Source organism: Papio anubis, chromosome 9 (assembly GCF_008728515.1).
Source record: "Papio anubis isolate 15944 chromosome 9, Panubis1.0, whole genome shotgun sequence".
Classification (NCBI taxonomy): Eukaryota; Metazoa; Chordata; class Mammalia; order Primates; family Cercopithecidae; genus Papio; species Papio anubis.
This window is the reverse complement of record NC_044984.1, coordinates 70,659,873-70,680,817: the sequence shown is the minus strand read 5'-3', so window position 1 is coordinate 70,680,817 and position 20,945 is coordinate 70,659,873. Positions and strand designations below refer to the sequence as shown.

The following is a 20,945-nucleotide window of genomic DNA, read 5'->3' as shown; positions in this document are numbered from 1 at the left end:
AGTCTTTGCTATTGTGAATAGTGCCACAATAAACATACGTGTGCATGTGTCTTTATAGTAGCATGATGTATAATCGTTTGGTATATACCCAGTAATGGGATTGCTGGGTCAAATAGTATTTCTAGTTCTAGATCCTTGAGGAATCGCCACAGTCTTCCACAATGGTTGAACTAATTTACACTCCCACCAGCAGTGTAAAAGCGTTCCATTTCTCCACCTGCTCTCCAGCATCTCTTGTTTCCTGACTTTTTAATAATTGCCATTCTAACTGGCATGAGATGGTATCTCATTGTGGTTTTGATTTGCATTTCTCTAATGACCAGTGATGATGAGATTTTTTAAATATGTTTGTTGGCTGCATAAATGTCTACTTTTGAGAAGTGTCTGTTCATATCCTTTGCCCACTTTTCCATGGTGGTGGTGGTGTTTTTTTTTTTTTCTCATGAATTTGTTTAAGTTCCTTGTAGATTCTGGATATTAGCCTTTGTCAGATGGATAGATGGCAAAAAGTTTCTCCCATTCTGTAGGTTGCCTGTTCACTCTGACGATAGACTCTTTTGCTGTGCAGAAGCTCTTTAGTTTAATTAGATCCCATTTGTCAATTTTGGCTTTTGTTGCCATTGCTTTTGGTGTTTTAGTCATGAAGTCTTTGCCCATGCCTGTGTACTGAATGGCATTTCCTAGGTTTTCTTCTAGGGTTTTTATGGTTTTAGGTCTTATGTTTAAGTCTTTAATCCATCTTGAGTTAATTTTTCTATAAGGTGTAAGGAAGGAGACCAGTTTCAGTTTTCTGCATAAGGCTAGCCAGTTTTCCCAGCACCATTTATTAAATAGGGAACCCTTTCCCCATTGTTTGTTTGTGTCAGGTTTGTCCAAGATCAGATGGTTGTAGATGTGTAGCATTATTTCTGAGACCTCTGTTCTGTTACATAGGTCTATATATCTGTTTTGGTTACTGTAGCCTTGTAGTACAGTTTGAAGTCAGGTAGCGTGATGCCTCCAGCTTTGTTCTTTTTGCTTAGGATTGTCTTGGCTATATGGGCTTTTTTTTGGTTCCATGTGAAATTTAAAGTAGTTTTTTCTAATTCTGTGAAGAAAGTCAGTGGTAGGTTGATGGGTATAGCATTGAATCTATAAATTACTTAGGGCAGTATGGCCATTTTCACGATATTGATTCTTCCTATCCATGAGCATGGAATGTTCTTCCATTTGTTTGTGTCCTCTTTTATTTCGTTGAGCAGTGGTTTGTAGTTCTCCTTGAACAGGTCCTTCACATCCCTTGTAAGTTGTATTCCCAGGTATTTTATTCTTTGTAGCAACTGTGAATGGGAGTTCACTCATGATTTGGCTCTCTGTCTGTTATTGGTGTGTAAGAATGCTTGTGATTTTTGCACATTGATTTTTTTGTATCCTAAGACTTTGCTGAAGTTGCTTATCAGCTTAAGCAGATTTTGGGCTGAGACAGTGGTGTTTTTTAAATATACAATCATGTCATCTGCAAACAGGGACAGTTTGACTTCCTCTTTTCCTATTTGAATACCCTTTATTTCTTTCTCTTGCTTGATTGCCCTGGCCAGAACTTCCAGTACTATGTTGAATAGGAGTGGTGAGAGAGGGCATCCTTGTCTTGTGCTGGTTTTCAAAGAGAATGTTTCCAGCTTTTGCCCACTCAGTATGATATTGACTGTGGGTTTGCCATAAATAGCTCTTATTATTTTGAGATACGTTCCATCGATACCTAGTTTATTGAGAGTTTTTAGCATGAAGGGGTGTTGAATTTTATTAAAGGCCTTTTCAGCATCTATTGAGATAATCATGTGGTTTTTGTCCTTGGTTCTGTTTATGTGATGGATTAAGTTTATTGATTTGCATATGTTGAATCAGCCTTGCATCCCAAGGATGAAACCGACTTGATCTTGGTGGATCAGCTTTTTGATGTGCTGCTGGATTCGGTTTGCCAGTATTTTATTGAGGATTTTTGCGTCGATGTTCATCAGGGATATTGTCCTGGAAGTTTTTTTGTTGTGTCTGCCAGGTTTTGGCATCAGGATGATGCTGGCCTTATAAAATGAGTTAGGGAGGAGTCCTTCTTTTCCTTTTGTTTGGAATAGTTTCAGAAGGCATGGTACCAGCTCCTCTTTGTACCTCGGGTACAATTCAGCTGTGAATCCGTCTGGTCCTGGGCTTTTTTTGATTTGGTAGGCTATTAATTGCTGCCTCAATTTCAGAACTTGTTAGTGGTCTATTGAGGGATTCGACTTCTTCCTAGTTTAGTCTTGGGAGGGTGGATGTGTCCAGGAATTTATTCTTTCTTCTAGATTTTCTAGTTCATTTGCGTAGAGGTGTTTATAGTATCCTCTGATGGTGGTTTGTATTTCTGTGGGATTAGTGGTGACCTCCCTTTTATCATTTTTTATTGTGTGTATTTGATTCTTCTCTCTTTTCTTCTTTATTAGTCTGGTTAGTGGTCTGTTTTGTTAATCTTTTCAAAAAACCCAGCTCCTGGATTCATTGATTTTTTTGAAGGGTTTTTCATGTCTGTGTCTCCTTCAGTTCTGCTCTGATCTTAGTTGTTGCTTGTCTTCTGCTAGCTTTTGAATTTGTTTGCTCTTGCTTCTCTAGTTCTTTTTATTGTGATGTTAGGGTGTTGATTTCAGATCTTTTCTACTTTCTCCTGTGGGCATTTAGTGCTATAAATTTCCCTCTAAACACTGCTTTAGCTGTGTCCCAGAGATTCTGGTACGTTGTATCTTTGTTCTCATTGGTTTCAAAGAACTTACTTATTTCTGGCTTAATTTCGTTATTTACCCAGTAGTCATTCAAGAGCAGGTTATTCAGTTTCCAGGTGGTTGTGTGGTTTTCAGTGAGTTTCTTAATCCTGAGTTCTAATTTGATTGCGCTGTGGTCTGAGAGACTTTTTGTTATGATTTCCGTTTTTTTGCATTTGCTAAGGAGTGTTTTACTTCCAATTATATGGTCAGTTTTAATATATGTGTGATGTGGTGCTGAGAAGAATGCATATTCTGTTGATTTCGGGTGGAGAGTTATGTAGATATCTATTAGGGCTGCTTGATCCAGGGCTGAGTTCAAGTCCTAAATATCCTTGTTAATTTTCTGTCTCGTTGATCTAATATTTACAGTGGAGTGTTAAAGTCTCCCACTATTACTGTGTGAGAGTCTAAGTCTCTTTGTAGGTCTCTAAGAACCTGAAATGAATTAAGACTTTGGGGGACTGTTGGGAAGGCATGATTGGTTTTGAAATGTGAGGACATGAGATTTGGAGGGGCTAGGGGTAGAATGATATGATTTGGCTCTGTGTCCCCACCCAAGTCTCATCTTGAATTGTACTCCCATAATTCCCACGTGTTGTGGGAGGGACTTGGTGAGAGATCATTTGAATCATGGGAGCTGTTTCCCCCATATTATATTATTCTTGTGGTAGTGAATAAGTCTCACGGGATCTGATGGTTTTATCAGAGGTTTCCAGTTTTGCATCTTCCTCATTCTGTCTTGCTGCCACCATGTAAGAAGTGCCTTTTGCCATCTGCCATGATTTTGCGACCTCCGCAGACGTGTGGAACTATAAGTCAAATTGAACCTCCTTTTCGTCCCAGTCTCAGGAATGTCTTTATCAGCAGCATAAAAATGGACTAATACATCTTGTCTTTCTGATTCTAGTTTCTAATCTTGCATTTAGGTTTTTAAGTTTAATACTGAACACCAAAATTACAAATCTATTAATAGGATAGAGTCCAAAGTTTATTATTCTAAGGAAAATTTAGTCATAGTTGATGGTTTCGTATACTTTTGAATCTTGTGCATCCATTTAATTGCTTTCAATAAGTTAAAATAATGCTCTACAAAATAATAGTATCATTTTTATTTATTATAAGATACTTTCTGTACTACCCAGATGTGATTAAAAGTAAATAAACAGTTTTACTGGAAACCCAGCATCATTCAGTGGGAATGTTTCTAACATCAGGAACAAGATAAATATAATTTATACACACTATTACTTAACATTCTACTAGAGATACTAGCTGGTGCAGTCAGAGGTAGGGGGATCTATATTCGTATTTGTTTATGTATACATAAAAATATCCCTGGATATAAACTGATAGTGATGGGTACCTCTTTAGTGTGAGAGACTGGGTATACTGTTTGTTGTGTATTTTACTTTTTGACATTTGTGCCAAATTACTTCCTATTAAAATAAGATCATTTGATTGCATAAGCGCATCACCTTTGTTAAATTTGAATTAGACTATTTCATTGTTGTCTTTTTTTTCTGAATATCATGCCTATGTGCAGATAATTTTGACAGTTGTACACAATTGGTCTTCAGTCCAAAATACAGTGCAAATTCACAAAATAGTTATTTTTTTCTTTAGGTTAATGTCCCCAAAATGAAACATAAGCCAACCAGGCAACAGAAGAAAGTAGCAAAAGGCTATTCCTCCCCAGAACCTGACATCCAAGACTCCTCTGGAAGTGAAGGTAAAAACATTTATTGCAGACTAATGAGAGTCTTAATTTTTTTTAATTACTACACAATTTGATATCAATATGGTTTTTCATATTAACTCAAGAAGTTACATGATTTGGTTGGGGCAGGGTTGAGGTACAAAAGCGATTCTAGATCATAGATAAGTTGTGAGACAAGGACGCAAGGTAAAGAAACAGAAAATGAAAAAGGGGAGACACCTAAATAAAAACCACACTCTAGGGCGGGTGTGGTGGCTCACGCCTGTAATCACAGTACTTTGGGACGCCAAGGTGGGCAGATCACTTGAGGCCAAGAGTTCAAGAACAACCTGGCCCACATGGCGAAACCCCGTCTCTACTAAAAATAGGAAAAAATTAGCCAGGTGCGGTGGTGCACACCTGTAATCCCAGCTACTTGGGAGCCTGAGGCACGAGAATTGCTTGAACCCAGGAGGGAGAAGATGCACTGAGCCGAGATCGCACTACTGAACTCCAGCCTGGGTGACAAAGTTAGACCCTGTCTCAAAAAAAACAAAAAAAAAACAAAAAAAACCCACACTCTAGGTAATAGCTACCTCTTATGCCTTGTTAACCTCTGAAAAATTGTTGATGGTTCCCTAGATTGAATTCAGAAGCATTTTTTGAGCTTTGAGCTCACTTCCATGCTTCAAAAATGTTTTTCATTTCCAGAATATATTACTGTAGTGTTGGGAAGTGACAGACAATAAAAATATAAAACTTAGGAACTGCTAGATTAAATTGTACTCCATTCTTATTCTAGTCAGATAATGTGTAAACTATCTTGAACTACATTGAGATATAATCATGAAAGGATTAAAGTGATGTTTGTGATATTATGACAAAAAAAAAGAAAAAAAAAACTTTAAGCCATAATCTCTACTGAGTTTACACTGAACTACGGAGCCCATTTTAACCTATAAAGATAACACTAGAGGTGAATAAATGGTAGATTACTAAGAAATTAGATGACAAGCGATAACCAGTTTAAAGGAGAGGGAGCTCAATTCAATTCGAGGGAAAGTTCTTAGAATTCTGATGAATTATTAGGATTTCTAATGGATTATAGCAGTCTAGGCTTGGGGAGTGGGGTGAGGTAACATACTCGAGTAGTTAGAGGAATGAAACAAATAAGGGTTTAAAAGCAGGAGTCACATGGCATCCCAGTGTGTTAGAAGAGAGTATTGGTTGTATTATTGTTATTCCCATTTTACAAGAAAAGAAACAGACACAAGTTAACCTGCCTAAGGTCACATACCCCATAAGTAGGTATATGTATGTTATATATGCAGATTTTTTTTGGCTCCTTAATTCACTTTGTCATCCACTTTACTATATAACTATAACGTATCAGCAGACATTTACTGAGTAATTAATATGTGCCAGACTGTATGTTAAATACACCTTATAACAACCCTGTGAAGTCTGGTATTATTATCCCTATTTTTAAAGTGAGAAAGCTGAGACTTGTAGAGAGGTTAAGTAGGATCTGAACCAAAATGGAAAGGAAGGAATGCATATGAGAGGGAATTTGGAAAAACATATACAGCTTGCTGATTGGCAGTAAAAATTTGCAGAAGTGTCGAAAGGGATTTAAAGTTTGGGTAACTAAACACTAACAATAAAATATTGAAAAAAGGGCTCAAGAAGCTAACTTCTTCAGAGGTAGGCAAATGGGCAAGGAACAGAAAAGAGTAATACCTTCTTCAAGTTAATATATATTTTCTAATGAATTATTTGTTTTAATTAGTTAAAAAATAAAACTGGTGCCATCCACAATTCAACTGTGTAGTTCTTTAAATATATTTGTAGTGTTCTAGTGTTGCAATGATGTGTTTGAAACTTCAAAAGTGCAGAGTATTCATATTACTATGCTAATCTCTAGGCTACAAAAACAAATGCCCAGGAAAATTTTTATTACATGAGAAACATTAAATTGAACTGTAGATTATTTTTATAGTTTCAGCTTCATTCTAAATGTCTTTTTAGCTCAATCAGTAAAACCAAGTACAAGAAGAAAGAAAGGAATAGAACTGGGAGACATTCAGAGTTCCATCGAATCTATAAAACAAACACAGGAAGAAATTAAAAGGTAATATGCTAACAGTTACTATTCCTTTGAGACCAAGGAGTAGTTAAGGATCCTGTTATGTGGGAAATCATATGCAAACTTCATATTTTTATAACATTTAGCTAAGTTAAAATAGAATGTTAGTTTCTATCACCTGATGTTTGACACTTATGAAATTCCTCCATCACTAAAATACTTGGGAAGGGAGGAGAGGTTTTTTCTCTGTGAGGGTAGAATTGGAATCACTTTATTTACTCCTGTAGTATGCTAGGAATGTAGCTGAGTTGCCTGTGGAGGTGGGGTTGTTTCTGAGAAAGTCAGTTAACAAAGGCCTCTATAGTGCCTTCTGTGCATGGCTATTATTTCATTGGAATGCATCAGCTGAAATATTGAAATGCATCCATAACAGTGGGTAAATATTCACTCTCTGAGCCCTTAAGTATTCCTCTTTGCAGTCTCAGACCCCTCCCCCAGCCCCTACATACCACCCCATTACCCAGCAACTAAAAATTATTAAGTGCTCTGTGAGTGTATAATATCAAATTGTGGGCTCTATGCCAACATTTCTGGCAAATCATTATAAAATTTGTTGTTGCTTATTTTTGTAGAAATATTATGGCTCTTCGAAATCATTTAGTTTCAAGCACACCTGCCACAGATTATTTTCTGCAACAAAAAGACTACTTCATCATTTTCCTCCTGATTTTGCTTCAAGTCATAATAAATTTCATGTTCAAGTAGAAGTTCTCTGCCATTGAATCAGTGAACTAGAAAGATCTGATTTGGCCTGGGACCAGTGTTCAAGTTGGTTTGGTCTTGATTAAAAATCACAATATTCTGAAAACAAAAAACCTAGGAGATAAATGTAGAGGTATTGACTTTTCGTATCTTTTATCTTCACACTGAAACAAGAGCTATCCTATTTGATTATTAAAGTGAGCTATGTGTTAAGTGCCAGGACATTTCTAGCTTTTGTGAGAATGTGTCTACATGTGAGTAGAATAAACCCACATGTATACACAATTGTCTCTTATGTACTCTTACCTGATAGTAGTCTTTGTATTCTATAGTATGTTCTGAGATATAATGTTAACATTGTTCATAACAAAAAATGCTATCAATCTTATAAATATATGTAATCTATTTTCTTCATAAAACAGGCACAAAACTTTTATCAGTAAGGAATTACAGATTGAGAAATGATGGAAAAATAGACATAATTAATTCAGTACACTACTGTTAAAATCATTTGCAAAGCACTCAGCTCAATTGTCTTCTTAGAAGGAAAGAAAAAGTATGAATAGTCAAAATGAATACACTGAGAGAGATAAATGGCAAATTGCTTTTTTAAAAGTTTACATAAGATTTTTTTTAACCCCTAGAATTTAATATCTATAGATCCAGGTAAATATATATACTTTTGTTTACATCAGTATAAAAACACTGGTGTGCAACTACTTGGATTGATTATAATACCACCTTAAGCACTTGCTGAAAAAAATGTGGTCAAAGTTGATTGCTGTCCTTTTTTCTTATTTTTGTTTTTCTTAAGTCAGCTGGTTCATAACATAGGCCAAATTCTAGAGATGTTTGTAGGGCATTTGAAGTGCTGATAATTCATGTTTTTTCGTTATGAAAATTTATTTTAGCTTTAGACTCTAATGTGTTCAGTGAATAAGCAGGATACAAAAAATTATAACCAGTATTTTACTTCAAAAACCAAAAAGAGAAAGGCAATAAGAAAAGACACTGTGTGGTGGCCTTTATGTGAACATTAAAATTGGTAATTGTAAAATGTGCAATAAGTTGAGTATTTACGAAGAGTATCAAGTTCTGAAGTTTAATTTTTTATTATCCTCCCTCTTCTTAGTAACTTCTTTCTGTGGCAAAACCACAATTCTTTAAGATTCCTATTGTTCAGGCTAAGGCAAACTAAGTTTTTTTGTTTGTTTCTTCAGTTTAATATTTTGACTTTGTATTTTTACAGAAATATTTATATTCCTCGAAAGCAATTTTTGCCAAGGTAGTTAGGTTTAGGAATATGTTGTTCTAAAATATATCTCAGAATCCTGAAAGTATAGATTTTGAAATGTTTTTTAATGAAAATGAAGGTCAGAGAGAATAATCACCCCCACCACATTTGCCTTTCTGTAGGAGGAGGCTGTGAAATGGTAAAATTACAATCATTTATGCCATGATAAATACAAGGGTTGATTGGTAAATTATGAAAATCAAAATGATAAAAAGAGCCTGCTTTTTTCCCTAATCAATATAGCTATCTCAAGTATCCTTAGGTTTCTATGAAGAACCATTTCCCATGTTTTGTTGGCAAAATAATGCTGTATTCCATATGTACATGTGACAGGATGTTTTAAATTGATAAAAGCATAAATATACCCAGTGTTTTCATGACATTAGAACAAATGGAGTTTTGGTTATATTTTGTATTTGTCAATATAATGTTTGTATTCACATTCTGTTACACTCTGCCTATTCATTGATATATGATATTCTGTAAATATTGTACAGTTTCATCTTTTTTATGGTTTAGTTAATTACATACAACTTTATTGGCTTATCACAAAAATCATTTCATCATTAAACCTTGTTGACATTTTTTTTATTGGTGACCCACCTCTTAGGACTTTGGTCTTATCCACGTGTATGTTGTTTTCATTTGGTCCAAATAATATTTTATTTGTATGGGTATCTTCTAAGACTAAATAGGTAGTTATGTTCTTTATTTTTAAAATTTCTTTTTAGAGCAAATGTTATGGGTTCTTACCCAAAGAGTCAAAAACTATTTCTTAAGAAAGAGCAGGGTTATTCATGACTGTTCCTTATACACTAAAAGCATGCATCTAATCTAATAGTCCTCTTATGCTTTTAGTTGTATGAGTTTCTTTCTATGAACTGAACACAAAACTCAGGAATTGGTGGCTTAATTTTAGATCAGTGCTTGTACTAGACTTAGTTATATGAATCTTTAAAACACATAATTACTAACTTTGTAGCCATATATGTAATTGACTTTGAATGTTATTTGCCTGAAATTAATCTTCCTTCACATATGGATTCATAATGTGATTTACGGTTCCAAGTTGTCTGAGAGCCTCATGAGGGTTTCTAGGATTTATGACCAGTTTTTTTCATTTATCCAAATGTTATTTTCCTACATGAAAATTTAACTGAGTAATAATTATTCACATGTGCATTTTCTTTTTAGCTGTTAAATGTACTATGCCATCATCCACCATTTAGTAAGATGTAGCTGGCCCATGACATGTAAAAAAAAAACAATAAATAGAGCATGTGAAATGTTAAGTTACAGCAATAGATATTTTACTTATATTTCATTTTAGTACTTTTTTGTTTTATATCAGTTATAAAGGTACAGTGTACTCTTTGTCACAGCTCAGCTGGTAATTGCATTCCATTGAAAAGTTGGCCTTGTAAAATACAACTCTCATTTAATATTCATGCTTTTGTGCCTTTAAGAAAATATTTTTGTCATTTTTTTGTGTTACAGAACTATAATATGATTCAAGGTGTTTATAGGCTTAATTGTCATAAAAGGGTCATTTCTGTGTGTCACTTTATTTCTTTTTATATAGCTATATTTAAACAATAATGCTATCTTTTATAAGGGTTTGTCTATTTACCTATTCTTTACTCAGACATTGATGTAGACTTGTCAGATTATTCTGAGTATTGTTAACAGTGCCTTTTCGATGGATTTCACACTTTTTGGCTGTTAACTTGTGCCATATACACACAAAATTTTGTGGAAGGCAGTTTTAACTTTTTGAAGAATATCTGTCAAAATTTAAGAAAACAAATGTATAAAATTCCATTTTTTCCAGTGTTTAGCATTTCTAGTAAGCAGTGAGGTTTTCTGTTTGACATACAGTGATGATGGCATTATTGATAAGCCATACATGAGACTGCAGATTATATTGAATCATATTAAATGTACAGAAATAAAATACTAGATTTATATCAAATTTTCCTATTTGAACCAGTGGGGAAAATCCCACAGAAATCAGTAAGTTTACATTTCAGTTTCTATCTTATTTGACTAAGTGGAAAGAGATTCTTTAAAATGTATAACCTGCCATTATGTAATTTGGTTTCATTTTATTCTACCTGTTGTGTGAGTTTAGTATATTTAATTTACTTTTTGTTACTCTTTACATACTGTTTATTTTTATTACAGTTTTTAATTGAAGATGGACTGTTAAAATTGTATAGGACCAGTGTCGTCTTAATATGATTAATATATTTACAAGAGCCACACGAAACCCATGACAAAATGAATGTGAATATTCTTTCTAAAAATTTAGAAAATATCTTTTTGCATTTATGTAATTTGTTTTACAATATCAAAATTTTTCATTTAAAGAAAAAAATGTCATGAAACATTTGAATTGATGAGCCACAGAACTTCAGCTGAAATTTTTTTCACTTTTTAGCATGCTAAATATACATCTGAGTTTAAATATTCTGTTTAATGGCCATTTATAAATACAAGCACTACCACTGGTCAGTTTTGTGTGACAGAATAAAAATATGTTACCTGCAGTGTAAGTACAGCACACTGTCAAATTCTTTTCCTTAAGGTGCACAGTAAATGTACAGATAGTTATAGGCTACTGTTTTGTAATGTAGTACATTTCTAATCTATTATTCCTAACCTATTATAACTGTTTGCAGAGAGAAAAGAATTGAATTTTTCTAATAATCTGTAAAATTATGCTAACTTCTACAAGTAGGCTTCTAAATAAAATTTTTAAAAAAAGCAAACGGTGATCAAGTGACTTTTAATACAATATGGTGACTAAATTAGTGCTAATTTGTTTTAATCCCCCCTTTTAGGGGGATAGGGATAGCTGCAAAGGATGGCAAAGGACTTGAAAGGGATTCAACAGTGAGAATCCCTGAAGTATGCTTTGCTTGGTGCTTTATATTCATTCTTCTCGAATCCTCTATGAGAACTTTAAGAGGAAGTTAGCCAGATTTTATACATGAGGACGCTGAGGCTCAGAGAGGTTGAATGTCTCCAAAAGCTACAGAGTAAGAGTGGTAGCCCACTGTTACTTTAAGAGTAAAAACACAAGTTTGAATCTGTATCTCCATAGTACACTTAAATAGAACTCTAATAGCACTTCACTTCTAAATGTCAGGAATATAATCCACTGGTTGATATTGAGTAATGTAACCCGAGTAGCACCAGAAAAAAACCCTACTATTAAACATACACGAAATCCATATGAAAGGGTTTTTTTTTTTTTTTTACCCCCCTCAGATCACCTATTAGTCTATACCAAGTCAACATCAGATGAGTTCCGAGGCATCATTCCTCTCTGGTTTTCCCCCACCCTCCTTTCTTCTCTCTGCTCAGGGTCCAATTGCTTCTGGCTGTCATTTGGTTTGGTTTGATTAATTGGGGAGAAAAAGATGTGAGGGCCTGCCGGTTCCTCCTATCTTGTTCATAGCAATAAGGATTAAGGAAAACGGGCCCCTCATTGTCCAACCTCAGTGAAACATCTACAAGATCATTTTCTTGCTAATATTGGCATATTTCTACTCTAGATGATGTATGTTGTGCTGTTATGCTAGTTGAATCTTCTGCATCTCACAAAATATCACTTGTGGGAATAATAAACCAGGAGAGTGGTGACCTACCACAGTAATTTGGTGGGTGTGTCAGAGGTGTCTGAACCAGAGCAATTCCATCTTGAATAGGAGCTGGGTAAAATGAGGCTAAGATCTACTAGGCTGCATTCCCAAACGATTAAGGCATCCTAAGTCACAGGATGAGATAGGAGGTTGGCACAAGATACAGGTCACAAAGACCTTGCTGATAAAACAGGTTGCAGTAAAGCTGGCTAAAACCCACCAAAACCAAGATGGCCACGAGAGGGACCTCTGGTTTTCCTCACTGCTACACTCCCATCAGCGCCATGACAGTTTACAAATGTCATGGCAATGTCAGGAAGTTACGCTATATGGTCTAAAAAGGGGAGGCGTGAATAATCCACCCCTAACATGTTTAGCATATCATCAAGAAATAACCATAAAAATGGGCAACCAGCAGCCCTTGGGGCTGCTCTGCCTGTGGAGTAACCATTATTTTATTCTTCTTAATAAACTTGCTTTCACTTTATGGACTCGCCCTGAACTCTTTCTTGCATGAGATCCAAGAACCCTCTCTTGGGGTCTGGATTGGGACCCTTTTCCTGAAACAGGTGTAATATAAGTATTTGAATGTTGAGTGCTAACTATGCCAGGCACTATGCAAAGTGTTTAGTGAACATTCTCCAGAGCTCCTCAAAACCTTTTGAGATTTTTATTTTATATATATTATCTCCATTGGTTTTTTTGGCGGGGATTGTTTTGTTTTGAGACAAGGTCTTGCTCTGTCGCCCAGGCTGGAGTGCAGTGGTGCGATCTCCGCTCACCGCAACCTCCTTTCCCGAGTTCAAGCGATTCTCATGCCTCAGCCTCCAGAGTAGCTGGGATTACAAGCATGCACTACCCATGCCCAGCTAATTTTTGTGTTTTTAGTAGAGACGGGATTTCGCTATGTTGGCCATGCTGGTCTTGAACTCTTGGCTTCCTGTGATCGCCTGCCTCAGCCTCCCAAAGTGCTGGAATCACAGCCATGAGCCACCGCACCAGGCCCATTGTTTTTAAAGATGAGAAAAGCAGAGGTCAAAGAGGATGCTTGGTGAATGCCACAGGTAAGGAAATGACAGAGCAAACCCAGGTCTGAATCCAAAGCCCATACTCTCAAGTGCCTGTGTTTTAGGCCAAGCAAGGTGGCTCATGCCTGTAATCCTAAAACTTTAGAAGGCCAAGTCTGGAGGATCACTTGAGGCCAGGAATTCAAGATCAGCCTGGGCAACATAGGGAGAGCCTGTCGCTACTAAAAAAGAAAATAACCGGGTGTAGTGAGGCACAAAGCGACTTGAAGGCTAAGACAGGAGGATCACGAGCTCAGGAATTCGGAGCTGCAGTGAGCTATGATGGCGCCACTGCACTCCAGCCTGGGCGGCAGAGTGAGACCTCGTCTCTTTAAAAAAAAAAAAAAAAAAAAAAAAAAAGGGTTGTAATATAAGAGACAGTATTTTCTGTCTTTGGATTATATACACTAATCCTTGGCCATGTGTTTTAAAGCATACTGTTGATCACCAACGTGACTAATGGATTTAAATCTTCACATCGGCCTGGTGCGGTGGCTCATGCCTGTAATCCCAACACTCTGAAAGGCCCTGGCAGGTGGATCATTCGGGTCAGGAGTTCGAAACCAGCCTGGTCAACATGGTGACATCCCCATCTCTACTAAAAATACAAATATTGGCTGGGCACAGTGGCGTATGCCTGTAATCCCAGCTACTTGGGAGGCTGAGGCACGGGAATCGCTTGAACCCGGGAGACGGAGGTTGCAGTCAGCCGAGACTGCGCCACTGCACTCCAGCCTGGGCGACAGAGCGAGACTCCATCTCAAAAAATAAATAAATAAATAAATGGAATCTTCGCATCATTTCTGCTTAATATCTCTGTGGTGTCTAGAGTTTTATTGTGATACCTGAGTCAAGGAAATGTGGTAAAGCCTCTGCAGCGGACATAAAGCCTGCAATTCATGGCTGTAGCTAGGCTCTCCTCACCTGTCCTGCATCTACAAATTATTTCCGTGACGGTAAGGAGACCAATTCGTGGAGAATGTGGACAGAACATGCGTGAATCCAAGGCAGACAGAGGTTTTGCCCCGGAACAAGCAGCTTCTGGCAGGGGATGAAAGCCAGCTGAGTTCCAACCGGGGTGCCCTCTCCTTCGCGCAGGCCCCAATACCGTGCTGACTTTGGAAGAAAGTTTCTCGGGAGACTAAGGGATTTGGGGGCAGCGGACGCCACTGGAGGGAAATGAATTCACCTAGGGAGTCGGGGAAGGGCTTAGGGTTGCCGCTCCTGGTACAGCTGCTGGAAATCCTAGTCTTTTTATCTGTCTTCGCAGACAACAGGGCAGCTCACCCCACCTGGCAAAGCTGCGGGGCTTTTCCACCAAGCGGACAGAAGGGCAGCCCTCTCGCCCAACCAAGAAGCCGTGTTACCGGCTTCCGGGTTTTCTCCCCGCCTATTCCGTTTCCGGCCGCTCCCACCCCTTTTTTCGGTCGGCCCCGGTGTTCTGCAAGCAGGCCAAAAAGGGGAAGCGGCCCAGATGCTAAGTTCTATGGCCGCCACAGGGTCTGTGAAGGCGGCGTTGCAGGTGGCCGAGGTGCTGGAAGCCATCGTAAGCTGCTGCATGGGGCCCGAGGGACGGCAGGTTTTGTGTACGAAGCCGACTGGCGAGGTGCTTCTCAGCCGGAATGGAGGCCGCCTCCTGGAGGCGCTACACTTACAGCATCCCATAGCCAGGTACCCGCGTCCCACACGCTAGCCTGTAGCTGGGCACCCCAGGCAGCCTCTGTGGACCTCTTGTCCCATCCTGAGGCTATACGTACTTGGAAAGACTGACCTCGGGTGAAACCGCTGTCTGCTCGGAATTAGAGCCCTGCCCAAGGGAACACTCCTTTACCCCAAATCTTACCAATTCCCAAGACCACTTCTCCCCACTCCACCCAACCGTAGAATCTGGGAATAGAGCACAATTTTTTCCAAGAAAGGAAAAAACTAAGGATGTATCAAAGGAACAATATTCTCATTTTATACTTATGGCTGTGTAAACATGATTTTAATTTAAAATATGGGAAGCCGGCCTTTTGAAAATGAGTTGCTTTATTTCTTTTTTGTACAGGATGATAGTGGACTGTGTTTCCAGTCATCTCAAAAAAACAGGAGATGGTGCAAAAACATTTATTATCTTTCTTTGCCATTTGCTTAGAGGACTTCATGCAGTCACAGACAGAGAAAAGGATCCTTTGATGTGTGAAAACATTCAAACCCATGGAAGGCATTGGAAAAATTGTTGTCAGTGGAAATTTATTTCCCAGGCTCTCGTAACGTTTCAGACACAAATATTAGACGGTATTATGGACCAGTACCTAAGTAGACACTTTTTGTCTATCTTTTCATCTGTTAAAGAGAGAACATTGTGTAGGAGCTCTTTAGAGTTGCTCTTAGAAGCATACTTTTGTGGAAGAGTGGGAAGAAATAATCACAAATTTATTTCACAGTTGATGTGTGATTACTTTTTCAAGTGTATGACTTGTAAAACTGGGATTGATGTGTTTGAGTTAGTGGATGACTATTTTGTAGAGTTGAATGTTGGTGTCACTGGCCTTCCTGTTTCAGATTCCAGGATCATAGCTGGTCTTGTGCTTCAGAAAGATTTTTCTGTGTACTGCCCAGCAGATGGTGACATACGAATGGTGATAGTAACAGAAACCATTCAGCCTCTTTTTTCCACTTCTGGGTCAGAGTTTATTCTAAATTCAGAAGCACAGTTTCAAACATCTCAATTTTGGATTATGGAAAAGACAAAAGCAATAATGAAACATCTACGTAGTCAGAATGTAAAATTGCTCCTATCTAGTGTGAAACAACCAGATTTAGTTATTTATTATGCAGGGGTGAATGGCATATCAGTGGTTGAGTGTTTATCATCAGAAGAAGTTTCTCTTATCCGGAGGATCATTGGTCTTTCTCCATTTGTACCACCACAGGCCTTTTCACAGTGTGAAATATCTAACACTGCTTTGGTGAAATTTTGTAAACCTCTTATCCTCAGATCCAAAAGATATGTTCATCTCGGCTTGATTGGCACGTGTACATTTATACCACACTGTGTAGTTCTTTGTGGACCCGTGCGGGGTCTCATTGAACAACATGAGGATGCTTTACATGGAGCATTTAAAATGCTTCGGCAATTATTTAAAGACCTTGATCTAAATTACATGACACAAACCAGTGACCAAAATGGCACTTCAAGTCTTTTTATTTATAAGAACAGTGGAGAAAGTTATCAAGCACCAGATACTGGTAAGGGCTCAATACAAAGGCCTTATCAGGACACAGTTGTAGAGAACAAAGATGAATTGGAAAAACCTCAAACATATTTAAAAGTACATTCTAATTTGGTAATTTCAGATGTAGAATTAGAAACATATATTCCGTATTCAACCCCAACAGATACATTCCAAACAGATGAAACGCTGAAATGTTTGTCTTTGGAAAGAAACAGGCTAACTGATGATTATGAACCATTACTCAAAAACAATTCCACTGCTTATTCAACAAGAGGAAACAAGAGAATAGACATTTCTTATGAAAATTTACAAGTCACAAATATTACTGGAAAGGGAAGCATGTTACCAGTGAGTTGTAAGTTACAGAATATGGGTGCTTCCCAGAGTTACCTTTCCTCATCTATGCCAGCTGGTTGTGTTTTGCCCGTAGGTGGTAATTTTGAGATCTTGTTACATTACTATCTTCTCAACTATGCCAAAAAATGCCATCAATCAGAAGAAACCATGGTTAGTATGATAATAGCTAATGCACTTTTAGGCATTCCCAGAGTCCTTTATAAATCTAAAACAGGAAAGTACAGCTTTCCACATATATATATAAGAGCTGTCCATGCACTGAAAACCAATCAACCCTTGGTAAGCAGTCAGACAGGTTTGGAATCAGTAACAGGTAAATACCAGCTACTAACTTCAGTCCTTCAGTGTTTGACAAAAATATTAACCATTGACTTGGTAATCACTGTTAAGAGACACCCTCAGAAAGTTCACAATCAAGATTCAGAAGATGAACTATAACATCAGAAGTTTTTTTTGTTTTGTTTTGTTTTTTTTGAGACGGAGTCTTGCTTTGTCACCCAGGCTGGAGTGCAGTGGCACGATCTCCACTCACTGCAAGCTCCGCTTCCCGGGTTCACACCATTCTCCTGCCTCAGCCTCCCGTGTAGCTGGGACTACAGGTGCCCGCCACCATGCCCGGCTCATTTTTTTAAATGTATTTTTAGTAGAGACGGGGTTTCACCGTGTTAGCTAGGATGGTCTCGATCTCCTGACCTCGTGATCCGCCCATCTCGGCCTCCCAAAGTGCTGGGATTACAGGCGTGAGCCACCACGCCCGGTCAGCATCAGAAGTTTTTAACCAAACTTTTCATCTAACTCAAGCCAAGTAGAGCAGGCATGTGACCACCGATTCTAAAGTCAGTTCAGTCTGCTTAGGAAAATAGTGTAACTTTAAAAGTCTTTAGAAGAAAGGCACTAAGGTCGCCAGACCAGATGCAAATACTAAATTACTTTATGGAACAAATCTAGAGGGGAAGCCAAGATTTGGCTAAGTGTGTCTGTTTTTTCCCTATTTTATGCCTCTGTGTCTCAGCTCTGTGTTAGCCTCTGTGTTTAGGGTAGGGTGTTTCTTTGTAGCTCCTTTTTACTCTTCTGTATCTTTTTCACTCCAGCCCTCCTTCATCGTTACATGTTTAGTTCATAGAATCATTTAATTTCTGATTTGGGTAGGCTTATTCTAATTGTTTTTAATATTGAATACATTACTTGCATTAATTTTCCCTACTCATACTTTGTAAAGCAGTGAATAAAAGGCTCAAATTATTTTTTCGAAAAGCATAAAATTAGCAGTGAATAAAAGGCTCAAATTTTTTTTCAAAAAGCATAAAATTAATTTTTACTTTTATGTGGTCATTGGTTTATTGCCACCTTGGATAGATTTTCACCTTTGATATACCTTTGAATATATGTTATCTGAAATATAACTGTGCATTGTGAACTCTTTCATTTCTGTAGTAAAAGGTTAATACTAGAAAGGATATACAATTAATACTTTCAGTTTCTCCTGACCCCAAGAGCTTGTAAGGATATTTCATGTATTTACTGGTTTTTCTTGTATTTGGTGCATAGCCAGAGTTCCACAGTAACAAATAATTTGACAATTTTTATTTCTAATGTTTGTTTTATTTTTTATTTTTATTTCTAATTTATTTCATTTACAAATGTTCATATTTTAAAAGCTTATCAATGTAAATAACATTATGCATCTTGCCATGGACAAGGACAGTGTCTTCTACCTTTATCAGTTCTCTGTAATAGCCAAAACAGTGCTATATTTACTCCAAGTATTCAGAAATGCTTGTTGAATAAAACAGTGTTATCTTTAATTCATTCCTCTAATTACATGTTTCCAATTTACTTATTCAACAGATTCTTACTTGGGTTGGGATTGAACTTAGGAAAACTGAAGAAAAAAACTTTCATTACAGTTGAAAAAGTGGTGACTAATGTATTTTAAAAACTATAATATCACAATCTTTTATATTAAATATAATTCTGGTTTTTTAAACATTTATGCTATATGATGCATTATTTTGTTTCTGTGAATATGGAGAGAATAAATGAGCTCTTTTGCTGAATTCATGGATGAATGAACTTACTTTAAAATTGCTGCATAATTTTTTTCTTTTTTTTTAAATTGCCTTTCAGGTCATTTAGTCACTTTCCTTTTTTTGTGGTTGTGTTAAACACTCCTCCATTACTGTAAGCATTTAATGACTTCCAGGCATGCCCAGTGCTTTGCATATGATAAGCATTTAATAGGTATAAATAGTCACTAGTCCAGGAACGGGGGAACCCTGTTGTGAAGTGAGACTGAGTCGTTTTATGTTTGGCACTTGGTCTATATCTTACACACAATAGATGTCTGTTGAGGACCTATTTGTTGAATGAATTAGTCATTTGGTCCTCATAGATGGGATTATAATTTCTATAAACTCATGGGCAAAGGACTTCTCTACACAAAGTAATCCTTTTTCTTTTCATTAAAAGAAACCCCTCAAAAATAGTGGTAAAACTTTCATGGATTTATCCTTATTTACAGAATGACACTAGACAGTTTACATCACTGAGTTAGATAGGAAAGCACTTTTAAAAATATAATTACATTATACTTATACCTTCTACCACAAAGGATGTGAAATGACCTGCAATAAGAACAGACCACCCCCACCCAAGAAAAGGAACAGACAAAATTACAGTAAAATCTGAATGAAAATTTAAAAATCAAGACCAAGGAAAATGTAAAGACAAGTTAAAATCAAAATCAAGATCATGTTTCTATTTTGTACTGCTGCATAATGAATAATCCCAAAACTTAGTTTTTTGAATTATTATGTTATTTACTTGTGATTCTGGGGGTTGACTGGGCTTAACTGGACAATTTCCGCTGTATTCTATTGTTTAGCCGTCATAAGTATTACCTGAGGTTCAAGGGAGAAGAATGCAGGCCCCACCACTCAATGGGAACAGTGTCAGTGTCACATCATAAGAGCATGTGGGATGGGATATATTGAGGCAGCTATCTTTGGAAAATACAATCTGCTGCACCATGGGAGGGAAAAGACATACGCATTAACTTCTCAGCTGCGTTTCTTTTTATTATTAAGTTACATGTCGATCCACCTCCCACAAACACATTTTCTCCAATAATCATTATAGACCTTCTTATTTTTTCTCCTTGGGCCAGCATGAGCCATTTTTATTTTCAAAGCAATAGACACTAAATAGTTAAACTTGAACATCCTTGAACTGGTTCAGCCAGGGATGCTATTTAATCATGTTGTACAGGAATTGCCATGTTATCCACATTTCAGACTAAAAGGGAAGGGGAAGAAGAATGCAGTTTGAGCTTGAACTTTTATCAGAAATTGCCCATCCCCTCCCAAAAGAAGTAGAATATGTCTTTCCCATCATCACAGCTTAGCAGAGAAAACAAAAACTACAGCTCACAAACCATGTATATGTATGTATATATAGTTATTAATTGCAACTTTGTCATAGCAAAAGATTGCTAACAGCCTGAAAGCTAGATGGATTCACAAAGAGATAGAGGCAATGATTTGGAGGGGTGGGGGTGTCTCCTACCAATCAGGAGGAGGTAGGAAGATTTCTCAATGTCATTTTGATTTTTGAACCAATTGAATATTACCTATACAAAAATGAAATAAAATTTTAAAATAGATCTAGTGCGAGCATATAGAGAATACTCTCCAAATAGTAATTAAGTAATAAGGACCCTGATCTAAGGAAATGCAAGATCAGCGTGGAAGAAAAACTATGTGAGAGACACCCTGACAAATAAGTAGAACTTTGACAATAAAAGATATACACCTAAAAAAAAGGAATATTCTCTTAGCTACACCTGGCTTAGGATTGTCTCACTAGTTCTTGAAATATGAGAACATCCTCACTTGGCAGGCTGCAAAGAGATGTGAGCTATGGAAGAGTGCCAGCAAGCAGTGCTTCATTCTCTTGTGGGAATTTCCACAGTGCAGGGTCTGGCTCTCCCTTATGCAGACTCACCATCAGATTTTTGTCAGCACACTGATTATGGCTTTGTCTCAG

The 20,945-nt window shown here is 37.2% G+C and overlaps 2 protein-coding genes across 3 annotated transcripts in view; both read left to right on the top strand.

Moving 5' to 3' along the window:
- The window catches only part of OSBPL8 (oxysterol binding protein like 8), an 82,481-nt gene extending 68,559 nt beyond the window's left edge, over positions 1–13,922 (top strand). Inside the window, exons 19-21 of one of the 2 annotated variants that reach the window (XM_021922632.2) lie at positions 4,395–4,500; positions 6,496–6,598; positions 13,757–13,922. In XM_021922632.2, coding sequence (XP_021778324.1) covers positions 4,395–4,500; positions 6,496–6,598; positions 13,757–13,907 — 360 coding nt within the window. In that variant the 3' untranslated portion in view covers positions 13,908–13,922. Of the gene's footprint in view, positions 1–4,394; positions 4,501–6,495; positions 6,599–7,185; positions 11,381–13,756 lie in introns of those variants that run through there. The other variant, XM_017946019.3, reaches the window with a different exon arrangement.
- Positions 13,923–14,068: 146 nt separating this feature from the next.
- BBS10 (Bardet-Biedl syndrome 10) lies at positions 14,069–17,543 on the top strand. Its single transcript, XM_009181238.4, has 2 exons — positions 14,069–14,994; positions 15,374–17,543. Exons 1-2 carry the CDS (start codon positions 14,798–14,800, stop codon positions 17,337–17,339), a joined length of 2,163 nt encoding a protein of 720 aa, XP_009179502.2. The 5' UTR covers positions 14,069–14,797; the 3' UTR covers positions 17,340–17,543.
- Positions 17,544–20,945: the final 3,402 nt, after the last annotated feature.

What these genes read in the sequence shown, in the direction of transcription:
- BBS10 (XM_009181238.4), top strand. Translation starts at nt 14,798, where the DNA reads ATGCTAAGTTCTATGGCCGCCACAGGGTCTGTGAAGGCGGCGTTGCAG. An exon ending in TTACAGCATCCCATAGCCAG is followed by an intron (nt 14,995 to 15,373) that starts GTACCCGCGTCC and finishes TTTTTTGTACAG; the next exon opens with GATGATAGTGGACTGTGTTT.